The 18,127-nt window shown below is 44.2% G+C and overlaps 1 protein-coding gene across 1 annotated transcript in view; it reads right to left on the reverse strand.

Moving 5' to 3' along the window:
* Positions 1–18,127, reverse strand: part of LOC306938105 (gamma-aminobutyric acid type B receptor subunit 1-like) — a gene marked incomplete at its 5' end in the record, with an annotated part of 90,410 nt that overhangs the window by 56,359 nt on the left and 15,924 nt on the right. The window contains 3 exons of the mRNA XM_079522120.1: positions 9,445–9,508; positions 10,844–11,089; positions 17,908–18,099. Coding sequence (XP_079378246.1) covers positions 9,445–9,508; positions 10,844–11,089; positions 17,908–18,099 — 502 coding nt within the window. The remainder of the gene's footprint in view (positions 1–9,444; positions 9,509–10,843; positions 11,090–17,907; positions 18,100–18,127) is intronic.

Genomic DNA, 18,127 nt, shown 5'->3' on the forward strand with positions numbered 1-18,127 from the left:
CGTGGCTAGTTGAACTATTTTTAAATGTTTTAAAATAGTAAAAAATGGCAAAATAGGTTTAGGGATAAGGGGTAAGGGGTGGCACAAGATGGAGCCCATAGGCTCTATCAGGGACGTGCACACATAGACATCAAAGGGGGCTTCAGCCCCTTTTACCCGTCTGTAAAACAACTGCCCTCTCCAGACCACGAATGCAGCATTTACTACATGGTGAAAGCGATGCAAAAATGCCACTCCTTTCCATGCCATTCCGGAAGGCTGCATTCAGGAGAATTGCTTTTTTGTTTTTTCATGAGAATTGCTTTTTTCCGAAGTCTCCTGAACTAAGTTGGAACGCAGCATTTTGCGTTGAACAAATTTGTTTCGAAATCCATGTCGTTACACACCACATCTCCAGTAGATAAAGGGTGCAGGGTTGTGCCCCGAAAATAGCGGATCTACAAGCTCTCAACGCGTTGTGGGCTTGTAGATCAGCTATTTTCGCTATTTTTGTTCAAAAGTGCCCTCTTAACGGGATTTCAGCCCCTGCCTCTGTAACACTCTCTGCATTGTCCCTGGGCTCTATGCATCCACCCAACAGGTTCAAAACAGGATTGTATGAGATTTATTGTGAGATTTTGTATTAAAGGAATGCAGAACAGGGGTTCCACTGAGCTTCTTTTATTGGACAAATATAACCACCAAACCTGTAGCAGACATGGAGTGAGAGAGAAACGGAACCTGGCCCTGGGTTATGGTGAAACGCAGTGGTTTATGGTAATTATCAGTCATAACATCACAGTTCAACAACTCGGTTGGAGAGAACCTGGGATGAGACTGTATCACAAATCTGCCCTCTGGGGGGAACCTCAACACGCTGAAGTGAAAACAAATTATAGTTGCCATGTCATTATTAATCCATTGAGACCTGGAACGCATCCATGTCACGTTAGCGTTTAACCACATTAACACTAGCGCGTCGGAGCGGTCAGGCTGACCGATTTTGAAATTTTGAAGTGGATTTTCTTTGCCCATGAAGTCCTGAGAAAGTTCCCCTTGCATGACTTTTTCTAAATGTTCGATTCAAACCATCTCTGTTTTTTTTTTCATCTGAAACGTTTTGGAAATATGATTTTAGACATAATTCTACTAAAATGTCTGCTCTTTTTCGGTCCGTGGGACCGCTCTTAGAGCCCTCACCCTTTCTCCCCCACAAGCAGTGCTTTTCACACCTCCCTCCCGGCTGGAGACGGGCATTGTTCAAGCTAATGTGTCATTTGCATTCCAACTAGCCTTCCACATGTAGGCAAACATACATTACAAACTTACATAAACTAAATGTTGTTTTAGATGTTATATTTGTTATATGCGGTTTGCAGAAATAACGATGTCTGACTTTATTTCTCGAAACGGAAAAAGAAATATGGTGTGTGGTATTGTTTCCACCAAGCGCATAGCTCAATAGATATAAATACATGTTGACTATACACGCCATCTTTAGCATAATTATGTTGGAATAATAAAGTTTATAGCATTGTGACTATGTCGCGCATATTCATTTCATATATCAGCGCATCAAAAATATGGTGAAATATGGTGTATTGACTGACTGGCGTATTGTTTCAACCAAACGCATAGCTCAATAGATATAAATACATGTTGACTATACACGCCATCTTTATAGCATAATTATGTAAGGTGGCGATGATAAAAATTAATCAATTATCCTGGAATAATAAAGTTTATAGCATGGTCTGTTTGACCCGACCGACATTTCCTTGGAGCGAGAATGTTCGCCGATGCGCGAATCAGCGCGATGCCAAATAAAAAAACGTGTTTGAAATCAGTCCAACCCGATAGACGTCCCGAACTTCTGAATGTTTTGTCAGTTTGAAACTGCTGCCTTGAATTCGTTGGAATGTAACATTTAGAAGACAATGGCAAGCCGTCAACGGGTGCAGAGAGAGGTGTGAAGATCATTAGACAGTGGGGGAGACAATGGCCAATCAAATAGCACGAAAAACACCGGTCAGCCTGACCGTTAGCCGTCATATTAGTAGTGCATTTTTTTCAGACATCCTAGTGTTAACCCATTTTGGGGCGGGAACCCGTTTTGGTGTTTTAAACATTGTTATAATTTAGCTATTGAAAAATAGCAGATCTACAAGCTCATAGCGTGCCACCGAGTGGCGCGCTACGAACTTGTAGGTCTGCTATTTTTGAAAAATCGTTAAAATGTGCCTCAAATCTTTCCGAAAATTGTCATGATTTAGAAAACTTTTTTTTTTTTAATTTCGACGTCAGGCCTGAATGGGTTAAGAGTTAAATACAGTCAATTAAAACGTCTCCTCTGGGAAGCGCAGGGCTAAGGAACTGGGATGAATCTCGACACCCTCGTGCTGCAAACGCCTTCAGGACCCGGAGGCGAGAGCAAGGCCAGACACATCTCAAGACTGCAAGGAAACTTGAGGAAAAACCTTAACCGTGTGCTTGATATATTCGCGTAAGAAGGAGAATATAGAATGCACACAACGTTATATTTCTAATAATATTACATCTCACCGACTGTGCATTTGGGAATTTGAACAAGTCTCTCGTTAAGCCGAACTGCAGACTGACAAGACCCAGGTGACCCGCAGGGGCTTGCTCCGTAGACGCTGAATAATGGAACAGGACACTATGTCGCGAGCCGCGGCGGTTTTACTGATTCAGAGCTGTAAAGTAAACCCCGACATTCGGTCACTCACTAATTCAACTCCAAAAAGTGTCACCTGCGCTAGGGCATTCACTTCTAGTCATTTTTACTAGTTGACTAGTTGACTTGATATTTGTACATTGAAAAACTGTGTACATGGTGACTATAACTATAATCTACCTGATCTTGAGGCCTACACAATCGGGAAAAAAATTAAAAATTAAAAAAATAAACTTTTTTTTTTTCTTCTTATCAACTAGTCAACTAGTACCAGCAAGGTCGACTAGTGGATTTACTAGTCGACTAGTAGTCGACTAGTCGACTAGTTGCTTAATGCCTCAGTTAAATTCTCAGCGTTAATTGAACTCTGAAAGTGTCCGAATGTAACTAAATGTACAGACCTTACAGTCATATGGTACAGACACATTGATATAAAATCATCAATAGACTTTCACTTACAAGGGCATGCTCGCATTGTAGTTTATTTTCCAGTTCTAAACGGCAGGTTCGTTTCAACCCAGCTGCAGCTATTAAAGGGACACTTCACCCTTTTTGCAAAAAAATATATGTCTCGGCCAGGACGAAGTTATTTGTCCTTTCTATTAGTAACACCCGACGCCCAGTACGAAGTATTGTCCAAAAAACGAAGATTATTGATATGAGAACGGATCGCATGGCTCTAAAGCCCAGGAGCGCCTGTTGGGCAATCCTCGGTGACGCGCAAGAGTGAGACGTCATCGAAAAACTCCCTCCCCTGTTTAGCTGATGAAAACGAAAATCTTAAAACGTTCATAACTCACGATCTAAATCATCCCGTCTAATTATGAAAAAATATCCTGTGTTAGACAGCGGCTCTAGAGTGGTGTGGCTATAGCTGCTACACACACATCAACAACTTCCGCCGGTCCGTCCGGAAAAGGGGTCCGTGTTTATAAATCGACTGGGCGCTATAATGTAATGGATTAAATAACCCCGGGCAATTAAAGTGTTAATGACGTTTAGGAGCTTTAGAACACTTTCCTGGGGGTCTTTGTGTGTATAATATGTGGTTTTAGATATTTTAGATTGTAGCAGTGAGCCCAGTGTCTCTGATGTCATGGACACTGGGCTCACTTACTTCCTGGACTACATGTTGTCTCAGTAAGACAGCCCTCCGCTATCCACAAGGAGGAGCAGTGCACCAAAGTATTATGGGAATTGTAGTTTACAAAACAAACATTGAACTAAAGACAAACATTAAACCTGTGTATAGGAGGGGCTGGCACCCCTCAAAAATGAATACATAACTAGAAAAAGTGCCCCTCGGGGCACAGGTCTCCACCAATGATTTGAGGCATTTTGTTCCAAAAATGTGTTTTGCAAAAATCAACCTGTTGGTTGGGCCAATGTGAAAAGGGTGGGATATATTCCTCAGCCTAGTAAGAAAATGTGTGAAAGATTTCACGTAAATTGCACGCTGCGTTCATGATTTGAGGCTTTTGTTCAAAACGGGGATATCTTGCAAACTTTGAAAGCCAATTATAGCCAATTAGGATGGAATATGAAATATCGGACAGATCCGACTTGAGCACATGACTATAGAGATACTGTGTAACGATTTGTGAGATTTTTGGACAGAATCTGGAGGAGTAATATCAAAAAATGTGTTTTACAAAAGTCGGCCTCCTGGTGGCGCTATAAAAGGCAGATGCGGAAAATGCAGGTCAAAGGTTTGTCCTTGGCCTCTAGGGAGTGTGCATGCAACGTTTCACGCAGATCGGTGCAGTTACAGGTAAAAAAATGTGAAAAGCTGCCTCCTGGTGGCGCTATAACAGGCCGTTCTGGTAAATGTGGGGCAGAGGTTCATCGTTGGCATCCAGGGAGTGTGTGTGCAAAGTTTGGCATCGACCGGGTTAACGGTGCCGGAGATTAGCTGATAACGGACGGACGGAAGGACGGACGGACACACACACACGGACGGAGTGCAAAACATACTGTCTCCTCATGCCTTCGGCCTGGTGGAGACAAATATCCTGAATGGTTATACATTTGTACACTCATTTTTGAGTGGTGTAAACCACTCCTACAACTGGCTTTGTTAGTCTGTCTGTGCTCAAAAAATGAGCATGGTTGCTATGTTCACCCAGTTCACCCGGGTGTGATTTCATTACGTCAGACATGATTTCATTACGTCAGACAGGCTATATAAGACCTTACACCACTCAGTTCACACGGGTGTGATTTTTTTATGCTATATTGATGAATTGAATACATAGCAACACTGCAACACTGGAAACAAGTCCCCAGGACTTTTTTGTGTCATCCTGTTTAGCCTTAATGTCTGACTGTACCTCGTGCTGTATTCAATCAATAAAAAAAAACAAATGGACAAATTAATAGACAAATAAAAGAACAATAGACATAGCTTTTCCTATCCAGAATCACTGGAACAATACAACAGACATTTTTATATGCTGTAGGCTGGATAAAAAAAAGAGAAGAAAAAAAGACTGCACTGTTGTGACTTTTCACAACCAACGACCCTGCTCCAATTTCCATCGAACAAATTATACATCATCACTCAACCTCCTTTTTTCTGGGACGACGCGGGCACACAACGCCGGCCTTGGGAAAAAATAAAAGAAAATAAATGGGGGGGGGGGGGGGGGGGGGGGGAAATAAAATAATAAAAAGCAAGTACATTTTTCATCGCGCCAGAAAAATCACGAAAGGAGCCTCCAGTGCAGTCACGGAGGCTGTCAAGGGGAGGAGGAGGAGGACGACGTGAACACACCAGAACACAGCGATCAAGATGCAGCCAGCGAAACGGAGCTCGCAGCCAGGCAGCAATCTGACACACCGCCAGGCAGCAGAGAGATAAGACGCTGCTGCCATCCCACAGCGAGCTATATAGGCAGCGAGCGGCGCGGCCCCTGCAAGTGCAAAGCTCTCATTCCTCCCACCCTCTTTAGTGGCTGCGACAGTGAGGTCTAGCCAACACCAACTCGGGATTCCTGGATCGCTGCCCTCCACAATTTCCTATCCAACATCAGGTCCTTCTTGAGCTCTCTGCGGTGTTGTCGGCCAAGCTGTCGCGTCGCAGGCAGCACGTCTACATAGGTGGTATACGCTTCTTTCCCCTCCTGGCTTTGCCCTGGGTTGGCTCCCATATAGAGTCAATTTACTTGCCTCAAGTTCTGGGTGTCTGACGCAGTGCCCTGCCAGCCTCATCCTTCTCTCTCTGACTTTGTCCGTGACCCGTGGTACGTCCCCATAGAGGTCCACATTTCTTCTTTTTTTTTCTTTTTTTCATTTCACGATTTTGTAACCCTTTTTTTCACCCAGTGTCAATTATCTAATGTAATCCTGGGCGCTACACTTCCTCTGCCAACCTGGGGAGGGCAGCGGCGGGCTGACCTCATGCTTCCTTCTATGCATGAGGAGTCCAAGCTGCTTCTTTTCACCTGACAGGGGGGGGGGGGGGAGTTTTCCCAGCCGGACGTAGCGCGTGGAAGGAACACGTTATTCCGACCAGTTCCTTTGGAGGTCCACACATCTGATACGGTCCGTCCATGTGACACCTAGTGCCATTCGTAGCATTCTTGTGTAGACTCCATCCAGGGCTTTTTTCCCACCCTCTATGGCAGTGGTTCAAGGCCCAGTATTTATTCCACATTAATTGAGCCACGGTCCACCATGTGATGACATTTAGCCTCTCAGTCAGACACCAAGACTAAAGAATATTTTGTTTGACGTTGGATAAGATTTTGTCCACAATTCCATGCTGCATTTATGTGGTACCATTAGGGAGAGATAAGTCAGACGTTGATCAAAATAAGAATTATTTTACATGCTCCAAATGTGTAAACCAAATGGACCGGCCAGGGTCCACTTGGTTTAATTTTACACTCTCAAGAGTTAAAGATCTAATAAGGGTCCATTTGGTTACCCTCCATCATTTAGCCAGGACCAGTGGTCCTTGAGGAGGTTCCAGGTGGTCTCCGGACCACGGGTTGAAAACCACTGCCACAGCTAAAAACTAGACTAAAATGTTAGGAAGGGACTAGTGGACAAGAGATCCAGTATAAGTCATTTTACACACAACGCGTCGCAGCGCAACGCCGCACGTTGTGAGCTTGTAGATCTGCTATTTTCAGCAAGTGTAAAATCAGTCATTACGGCGGCGTCAAGGCACGCCAAAATACATTTTAGTCGACTAAAACTAGACCAACACTAAAACATTCCAGGTGACTAAAATGTGACTCGACTAAACTAAACTAAATGAAACTAAATGAAAACTATTCAAGAGACTTGCCCCTGCAAAGCTCTCCGTCCTCCCATGCACGCACCCTCTATGGAAACCCAGGGGCTGACGCAGGCTCAATATATATTGCTCCTGATGGATTCCTGGGTAATAAGAGGAAGGTGCAGGGCTAATTGAGAGAAATTCATCTCCCAGGCTGCAGAGAGCAGATAGTCATAATGCTGCAGTTGGTCGTAGAAGATTTCCGTAACACTTTCCACGAAGCCTTATATGTCTGTAATGCATTATGAAGATACTTAAGTTATAAAGGCATCCTATTCTGCTCATGACACTGAATAATCATAGTTATCGGCACATATAAATACATATATGTATACAGTATGTATGTATGTATGTATACCGGTATGCCTACAGTATATGCTATATAATGCTTTATCGCAATATAATAATACATTATTATGAAGCATTTTATAATGACTTTTAATGAATGTCTAGTAACATAATACAATGATTGCATTTGCTGGACACTCACATACTCATCATAGTGAATTATAATACTCACAGTTGAGATTAAGTGTTAAAACACTTTAATTAAAGTGTGATTAAGTAAAGCAATGTCATTCTATTTGCATGTTCTTGCATAGTTGCATAATGTTTGTTGTTGGGTATTTTTTTTACTTTATTTAAACCATCCAATGACAGTATTTTGAGTAGGCTACTTTACTTATTGTAACTATAATTATACATAAGCAGATTATAATGCTTTATAATTATTTATTATAATGAATGTATTATAGCCATTTCAGACTCATTTCAGACTCATTTCAGACTCATTTCAGACTTGACTGTGGGGCCCCTGAACCAGCATTGGGCTCTGCTTCTGTTTTCATGATTTATTTTGGGCAGTCGCACATTCACTTAATAATGTTGTTCCTGCCAGCGAGGCAAGCACTCCATACATCAGCAAAGTTCCACCACAACCTACACAGTCACTCACAGCTGTTCATTCAAAATCAAGAGCGTAAACATGATCGACTATGGATTTACAATATATTTTCAAACTGGACATTGCAGAGGTAATTCATTGGGCAAAACCCACTATGTCATCACTTCACATAGAAGGAAGCACAACTGAAGCCAAACAATGGCATTGAGCTTAATGTCACAGAAATGACATACACTTAATTGTATAATTCCTCCTTTTCTTCAGTCTTCAGTTCCAAATTTGCATTTTACACTTTGTTTACAATGTCCACCATTGTTGATTTTCCAAGCTGGCATGGAATGGAAACAAGCCTGGTTTTATCTAGCATCAGTATTATAATGACTCAAATATTAACTAATCTGCATATCAGCGCCCCCACCACCTCAGGACATTGTGATACTGCAGCTAAAACTGCTTTCAAAGTCCAGAACGAAATGACAAGGACTGGTTATATCAGAGTGGTGATTGAGGCTCAAACCATTAGAAATAACTTTGAGGGACATAGACAATATGCTATTAAATATTAAAAGCATTCAAATGGATGTTATTTACGCTTTAACCATTTTAGCCTTAACACAACCCCTCCTATGCACAGCTTTGTCTGTTTGTGTGTATACCCCATAGCAATGATGTGATTGGCTGAGCACCCCCTAGCAATGATGTGATTGGCTTGAGCACCCTATAGCAACGATTTGATTGGCTGAGCACGTATAAAAGGATAAAAAGTGATTCGCCGGATTGGACTTGAGGATAAAAAGTGAGGACAGAAGAAAAGTCAATTGTGATTGGCCAGAATGTGATGATGTATAATGATAAGAGTGCCCCGCCCTCACTTCACACAGGTGTGATATTTTATATTAATTTGAAAATAAGTGATTAACTCTGAGAGGGTACAAATAAGAACCCTAAAGGGTCCCTCCCAACAGGGTTACATTAACACTCACTATTTTCACGGTGCACTTTTTGTGCTAAAATGTCTTTAAAGCTAATTTGGCAGGAACATAAAAGCAGCATATCTGAAACACTCCACAAGTTTCAATAAAATATTTAAGGATTTTATTTTTTTAATATTCTATTTCTCTCCATCTTTAACTCCTGCTGAGCGAAATTCGGCAGCACTGTGGGGAGAATCTGAGATGAAGATCTCATTATGCAAGCAAGAGTGTTATCGCTTGGCGCAACTACATTATTATCCCATTTTGGGCGGGAACCCCTTTTGGTGTTTCAACTAAGCATTATGTTATACTTTAGCTATTGAAAATAGCAGATCTACAAGCTAATAGCGCGCCACTCGTCTGCTATTTTTGAAAAATCGTGAACCGACGTCAGGCCTAAATGGGTTATGTAACCCTAACCACATGAAAAGCATTCCTCATGCCAGCGATTGCCACGACGCCACCTGTTCCAATGCTGAATCTGTGTGCCATCGCTGCCGCTGGCCCTAGACGTGTCTCTCTGTGCCTGTCCTGTCTGTACAAAACCAAGAACACTCACATCATGGATGGATTAAATTATACTAGAAGAAGCATGAAGAAGAAATACCTTGAAGCTGTTCGATCAGAGTCCATGCCATGCGAGAGCCTTGAGCATCAAACACCACATGTCCCTGGAAGAAAAACACACGTCTTTAATGTTCCAACCCCGTCTTCTCCTTTTTGTCTCGCTTTCCATCGGCCTTGCATGCACGCACGCACGCACGCACGCACGCACGCACGCACGCACGCACGCACGCACGCACGCACGCACGCACGCACGCACGCACGCACGCACGCACGCACGCATGTACATGGCACTCACGCACGCACGCGCACAAACACACACACACACGCTTTGACTTTCTCTATTATATTTACTGATCACAGGGGAGGAGAGATTCCTATACATTCACCCAGCAGAATGCTGTCCAGGGACACTTCGACTCGTAGACCGTGGCGAGTAAGTAAGTAGCCTTGCCGAGCCATGAGGCCCATAGGGGCAGGAGCCTATCTCCTGTTTCTGTAGCGTGAGGCAGCTTGATGTACAAGTACACCCCCTGGACATGACGCTAGTATGTTGCAGGGACTTACCCCCAATCCAACCCTTGATGCTGAGTGTCAAGCCAGGAGGCACTGGGTCCCATTTTTTTTAGAGTCTTTGGTATGACCCGGCCGGGGATTGAACCCCGACCTCCCAGTCTCAGGGCGGACACTCTAACCACAAGGCCACTGAGCGAGACCGTGGCGAGCCGAGGGTCAAACCTATTCCCACTCAGCTATACGGTCGCCCTGAATGGCTATACTCTTCTATTCTCTCCGCATTCAATCTACTTTTGAAAAAAAATGAATGACCAAACGCGGTCATTCATTCTTATGGCCATGCAGTGAGGATATGTTATCCCTGCTTTTGATCAGACTGAAATAAATCATGCATTTTCCTTTTTGAAAATGTCTCACGTCGTCTGATATGTTTCATATACATATATATCTGATATGCCTCACAACATGCCACAATCCGACGTTTCTAGATGGACTATTTTGTACTTAAAGGTATATTCAGTGATTTGACTTAATTCAAATATCACTTATTTTTTCTTTTTTTCTGGATAATCCTCCCTACTATAGAGTGTGCTGACCATATAAGGAGTTCCTCCCTGTCCCCAGTGAGCCCCTGGGGTCAAAAAACCCTAGTTTCAGTTTTGGTGGCGGGTGGCAAAACCTTCATCCAATCAGGATGAGTGGGGCCTTCCTCCAATCATGATCGAGTGGGGGCGGGCCTTGGTGCACGTGCTGTTGGTCTGTTGCACTTCCCCCCACTGTAGAGCGTGCATGTGCACATTTTGTTACCGGGGCGGACTGGGTGGTTTTCCAAATCACCCAAATCACTGAATGCTCCTTTAAGAAAATGTCCCAGCCTCTGTTTTTTTTTTTGGACAAATCAAACACTGGATGTACTGTATACTCACAGAGACTCCTTCAAAGGAGCTGGTGTTGAGTGCTCGGTAGATCTCGGCGGTGATGTCTTGGTTGTTGTAGTTGAAGTCCTCTAGCCTGCGCCCTTTGGCCTTGAGGGGGGCCACGGTCTTGTTGAGGGCCAGGGCCAGGGCCCACACGGCGTCGTAGGCCAGGGGGGCCTCCTGGAACCCGCCCGTCTCCTCGGGGTTCTGACCCCCGAGTTTATGATTCAGCTGGGCCGTGAACTCCTGAGACGTCTAACAGAAGGAGAAGGCACAAAGAAGTCAGGGAGCAGTGAGCGAGTGAGCCAGTCAGTCAGTCAGCCAGTGAGCCAGCCAGCCAGCCAGCCAGCCAGCCAGCCAGCCAGCCAGCCAGTGAGCCAGCCAGCCAGCCAGCCAGCCAGCCAGCCAGCCAGCCAGCCAGTCAGCCAGCCAGTCAGCCAGCCAGCCAGCCAGTCAGCCAGCCAGCCAGCCAGCCAGCCAGTCAGTCAGCCAGCCAGCCAGCCAGCCAGTCAGCCAGCCAGTCAGCCAGCCAGCCAGCCAGTCAGCCAGCCAGCCAGCCAGCCAGCCAGCCAGCCAGCCAGTCAGTCAGTCAGCCAGCCAGCCAGCCAGCCAGTCAGCCAGCCAGTCAGCCAGCCAGCATGCCAGCCAGCCAGTCAGCCAGCCAGCCAGCCAGCCAGCCAGCCAGTCAGCCAGCCAGTCAGTCAGCCAGCCAGCCAGCCAGCCAGCCAGCCAGCCAGTGAGTGAGTGAACAGTATGAGCGCATAATGTGCGTGTTTGTTAGTGTGTCTGTACTGTACATGTTTGTGTGAGAATAAGTGTGCGTGCGTGCGTGCGTGCGTGCGTGCGTGCGCCCGAGCGTATATGTTTGTGTGTGAGCATGCATTATACATCATAGAGTGCTGTTTCTGATTCATGGTCTTGTCACTTCGTCTTAGAACTTCCAAAAGAAGGCCATTCTCTCCCGTTTAAATTCTGAAAATGACTAATGACGGCCTCCTCTGGAGAGGAATTACAAAATGCTCTTTAAACTCGTAGAGGTCAACCCACCAGAAGTCCCAGTAACTTCCAACCCACGTCTCTTAAAGATTATGGCTTTCCATGCAGCCGGCGTATTATGCAAATGCCACGGAGCCTCCTTCGTTTCGTTTCTCAGCCTGTCACCTCTTTTGGCACCGGAGTCTGAAGTGACAACAATTAACACCTTTGTTTCAGACGGGGCCTCTGGAGAGACGGTGTCTTTGAACACAGTCGCCGCGTTAATTAGAGGGGAGACATTACAGGAAAAAACACCTCCCCGAGTCTAATAATTTATCACGGAAGGCCACATGGTAACCGCTTCATTGCCATTTTTAGAACACCGACATCTTGCTTGACAAAAATACCACGCTGCCAACCTCGCCGCACCCCACACAGATGCACTTAGAGAGGAAATTGGCTCAGCCCCAGTGTTCGGGCGGGGGCTATATCTTTTCTGTGCTAAAAATAGCAAAATGGCTCTACTGTCCATAACACTGCTTATCAACTAAGGAAAGAGAGCAGGTTGACTGTACGGTCCATAAGGATCTTATAAATTAGCATTGGAAGCGATACAAGTACCCAGAAGCTTGCCCAGGCGTCAGGATAACAGGGAAGGCCAAGTCCTGGGAAGGAGTGGAGGTGGTTATATGGGCGACAGTAGGAGGGTGGTTTAGTTCAGAGTAGGGCATTCACTTCTAGTCATTTTTACTAGTTGACTAGTTGCCTATAGTTTACTAGTCCACTAGTTGTTTAACTACTATAGTGTGTAAAAAACAAAACTTTTTTTTTTTTTTTTTTTTTAATAAATATTTGTACATATAAAAACTGTGTACATTGGTGACTATAACTATAATCTACCTGATCTTGAGGCCTACAAAATCGTCAACTACTACCAACAAGGTTGACTAGTGGATTTACTAGTCAACTAGTTGAATAGTCGACTAGTTGAATAGTCGACTAGTTGAATAGTCGACTAGTTGCTTAATGCCCTAGTACAGAGCAGTGTTGATTTCGTCGACTAAAACTAAGACGAAAAAACTACCGTTTTTACACTGACGAAAACGAAATGGATACTAAATGAAAACTACGCTATGGTGACTAAAACTAAGACTAAATGTATTGACAATTTCGTCAACAAAAAAAAAACAGACTAAAATGTTAGGAAGGGACTAGTGGACAAGAGATCCAGTATAAGTCATTTTACAATTAGTTGCATGCTGAAAATAGCCGATCTACAAGCCTACAAGCTTGTAGATCCTGAAAAAGCCTGAAAAAGCCTTTTGTGATGATGAAGGCTGCAAATTATATCAGTGTTTTCTGGGGAAGCTTTCGAAAGAGTCAATAGTTGGAACATTTACAAACAAATACTACATTCAAGCTGTTTCTGTTGGGATATGAGCCAACATTTCAATAACGGTGCGTACCTAGTTTTGGAATAAAGATGCATTGCTTTTCTTTTTCAAATTCAGCCTTTTTTCAGAAAATTATTATATTTTTTTGAATACAGAAAGAGACATCGGTTATATCGGTTATCGGCAAAATAGCAATCATTATGGCCATAATAGCAATTATAAATATTATATTGGATATCGATATCGGCCAAATTGCCTCATCTGTACATCCCTATTTGGAACTATGGGTTGACTGGATAGCACATTTTACAAATTAATTTCATATTTAAAATCACATGAATATAGCCACCATTGCATTGGACTGCATTGCCATCCAAAATAATTGCGAGCATCCTAAAGTGAGTTGCGAGCCCCCGCTTTGTGATTACTTCCCATTTAGACCTGAGGACAATTCTACAAATGCCTTCTAAATCTTGACAGTTTTCTGAAAAACCCATGTTCTCAACCTTTTTCATGTCAAGGACCCCCAGAATTATCTTTATTTGGCCACGGACCCCCATCTGAAAATATGTTGTTCCAGGGAGGGACCCCCCAGAAGCAAAGATTTGAGTTAAAAACGCACTGAAAGAATATATATTCAAAGATTTGCGCCGTGCACATTTTCACTATTAAAAAATAATAAATAGCAGATCTACAAGCTCGTAGCGCGGCACTCGGTGCCGCGCTACGAGCTTGTAGATCTGCTATTTTCCAATAGCTAAAAGTATAACACAATGCTTTAAAACACCAAAAGGGGTTCTCGCCCAGAAACGGGTTAACAGTTTGTCTCAGCGCCAATGACCAATGAGGATGTGTGTTGTTGTGACACATCTTATACTCTGAAAGTAAAATAATTGCCCCCCTCCCCATGGAGGAGTGAACGGGAGAATGACGCAACTCTTTCTATCTCTCAACGGCTCTGGGTGTTTAGTTATTCATAAATAATGGCCCCTCTACTAGGTACTGACTGAGGGGACAGTCTGGTTGTCCCTTCAGGAGCAGAGCTCTCTCGCTGGGAGACAGCATGTCAACCTGCTACTGCCAGCTGTGCATGCCAATCTCTCTTTGCGGGCAAACTGGCAAGCTTGGATGTGTCAACAGTGCCACCGGGCATGGCACACAGGATAGGAGAGAGGAGAGAGAGAGAGAGAGAGAGAGACACTGGAGGTGAAAGAGGTTTCTGCTGCCACATCATCATCACGCACACGCGCTGTCATCGTGTCTGTTGCTTTGATCATTCAATACTCGCGGCGTCGTCTCAAGTCCTCTGTTCCGCTCGAACAGAACCCGCCAGACAACCAACGAGCTGACGAGGACGTGCCCCGCCGAACCTTCAATTTAAAAGAAAAAAAAGTCTACCCTCTCAGAGTTTCGCTGAGTTTTTTTTACTTTCTGCGTTAGTAGTAACGAATAGAGGGGAGGTATAGTATACTCAGAAGACCAACGGCATGCTGAACAAAGCGCAAAGCATTTCCGCCAAGAACAACTTTAACCCATTTTGGGCGGGAACCCCTTTTGGTGTTAGCATTATGTTATGCTTTAGCTATTGAAAAATACCAGATCTACAAGCTCATAGCGCGCCACCGAGTGGCGCGCTACGAGCTTGTAGGTCTGCTATTTTTGAAAAATCAAAGAACGACTGACATAGAAACATAGCTTTTTCAGAAAACTGTCAGGATGTAGAAGACATTTTTAGAATCTGATCTCAGGTCAAAATTGGTTAAAGTGAACACTAATAACAGCTCGGCTCAGTAACTCTCGGGCTCTGATTTATGCTTTGGGTGCGGCGTCGTGTCGCGCGCCTAAAAACAGCCGATCTACACGCTCACAATGCGCAGCGACGGCAACGTGTTGGGAGCTTGTAGATCTGCTGTTTTTTTGGTGTGCGACGTACGTACACCAAGTATATAACTGGTGCTCTCACAGAGGCTCTGCCTCTCGCTCCGGGCTCAGAGAGAATGCATTAGCAGGGGGGTCATTGTGCCAGGCAGAACAATACCACGCTCAGCTGACTCACCGTGCACAGTCAATGCTGTTATGTGCTGTATATATACTTTTAAACCATTTAGACCCGAGGACGATTCTACAAAATGTCTTCTAAAATCCTGACAGTTTTCTGAAAAACCTATGTCAGTGGTTCTCAAACTATTTCATGTCAAGGACCCCTAGAATTATATGGAATTGGCCTCCGACCCCCATCTGAAAATATGTAGTTCCAGGGACCCTCCAGAAGCAAAGATTTTAGTTAAAAACGTTCGCTCTGAAAGAATATATATTCAAAGATGTGCGCCACATTTTCACGATTTTTCCAAAATAGCAGACCTACAAGTTCATAGCGCGGCACTCGGTGCCGCGCTATGAACTTGTAGATCTGCTATTTTTCAACAGCTAAAGCATAACATAATGCTTTAAAAAACACCAAAAGGGGTTCCCACTCCCCGTCCAGAATGGGTTAAGGGCAGTTTTGGTTTATTTTGCCTCATGGCAAGGTGATGAAATGCGAGGAAACCGAGAAGCAGAGAGAGAGAGAGAGACTCCAGCAAGTGGGGAATCAATCCGCTGGCAGGGTCGACACCACACCTGCTACAACTCTGTTGTTCCGCAGGGTCGACAACCCCGTCACCTGCACAACAACCCCGTTGATATATATATTTGTGCAATTCTATACACTGACACCACGCTAGACAGGAACGCCCAAAAACGTAACATCCGGTTTTAGCCTGGGGTAAGAATTTTCTATGGCTGCCAATGCAACTTGGTCCAATCCTTAATCACATACGGACAAACATCTATGCCGATGCTATCTAACTTGCGGAGGTAGCGTGCCTTGTCCACGGGCAACAGATCTTTCAATGTATGGCATTGCAAATACGTTTGATAATCACTACTCTGCTCAATATTGTTTTGAAAATGCCGCAAATTGCATTGCAGTGAACGAGCGCAAATCACAACTTCCCCTGGTTGTGGGCGGAGTCACAGTTTGAGGCGCTGTTTACACGCCGTGGTGTCAGTGTATATATATCTGCTGGTATGATCAGATCGCCCCCTAAGGGTGAGTGTTGAAAGGAACATGATGACACCAACTGAACCGGCTCCTACATCTGAAAATGTACCAATCCGCGAAACGTGCCAGTCTGAGATTTGTGAAACAACGTCGTGAATGGAGCCCCAACGCCGCGCGCACACGCACACGCACACGCACACGCACACACACACACACACACACGCACACACACAAGGAAGTGGTTGGAATGACGTATTCCTTCCACATGCTATATATGTCCAACCAGGGGAAACTCCCCATGCACAGGTGTCAGGTGAAAAGAAGAAGTATAAGCATGAGGTCAGTCCGTTGCTCTCCCCAGGTTGGCAGAGGGGAGTGTGTAGTGCCCAGGATTACATTACACAATAACACTGGGGCCCCATTTTCCACCGGGTTGGTTCCCAATGGGAACCGGTTGAGTTATTTTTGGTTCTTATAGTCCATGATCCATGAGCTCCAAAATTGGAATGTTAATTATGTATAATAATTGAGTGGGCAAAACCATAGATTGTTATCACCATGAAACTTCCCCAGTTACTTACACGAAGGCAATGATTTATTGTATTACAAATGTATTTTTCTTTTTTAAATAGAGGCATTATATAGGAAAATATACAAAAAATAGAAAATATGAAAAAGCTACTACTGTGGAAGGGTTATCATCATATATCAATTTACTTATATTGATACTATAAACAATTTAATATAGGTATGGTTTTGCCCACTCAATTTATAATTAACGTTCCAATTGTGGAGCTCATGGCTCATTAGTTGGGTCGTTTACGGCAGTTATGTGACCGCGGAGAGCAAAGGTCCGTTTCTCAATGGATCTGTCATCTAGGAGGGTTATTAAACACATTGAGGCCCCATGTACCTCGCAAAAATGCGGGGGAAAATTCATGAGAGCCCCAAATCCATATGGCCACAATCAAAAACCTCAATTTGTTTAATAACCCTCCTAGATGACAAATCCATTGAGAAACGGGCGGCCCTTTGCTCTCCGCGGTCACGGAACTGCCGTAAACGACCCGAACTACATGGACTAAGAACCAAAAATAACTGAACCGGTTGGGTTCAGTTCCAACCGGTGGAAAAGGGGTCTGTGTGTCTTCCCCCGTCTCTCTCCCCCCGTTTCCTGTCCACCTACTATGATCTATCAATAAAGGCACAAAGCCAACAACTTAACCCATTTAGACCTGAGGACGATTCTACAAAATGTCTTCTAAATCATGACATCCTGAAAAACCTATGTCGTTCTCAAACATTTTCATGTCAAGGAAATATGTTGTTCCATGAGACCTCCCCCCAGAAGCAAATATTTGAATTAAAAACGTTAGCTCTAATAAATAAATACATAAATAAAGAGATATGATAGTGAACAAAAAAAAAAAAAAGAAAAAAAGTTAGCTCCGAAAGAATATATATTCCAAATTTGCGCCAATTTTTTTACGATTTTTCAAAAAAATAGCAGACCTACAAGCTCGTAGCGCGGCACTCGGTGCCGCGCTACGAGCTTGTAGATCTGCTATTTTTCAATAGCTAAAACATAATGCTTAAAAAACACCCAAAAGGGGGTTCCCGCGACGTCTAGAATGGGGTCTTTAAACTATATAACAGCTCACCAGGTTGGAGGCCCCTCGCACCGTCTCCGGGTTGAGCATGACGATCTCGGTGGTCACGTGGCCCTCCACCGCCTCCGCCATCTGCTCCACCGTGCAGTTGATGGACGGGTCCTTGATCTTGAACCAGTTGTCGGCGTACCAGCCGATGAGGAACCACACGTGTTTCTTCCCGTACAGCTTCTCCTTGTACACCTGCAAGCAAGGTCAGCCGAGAGAGAGA

This window comes from Electrona antarctica, assembly GCF_951216825.1.
Source record: "Electrona antarctica genome assembly, chromosome: 15".
Classification (NCBI taxonomy): Eukaryota; Metazoa; Chordata; class Actinopteri; order Myctophiformes; family Myctophidae; genus Electrona; species Electrona antarctica.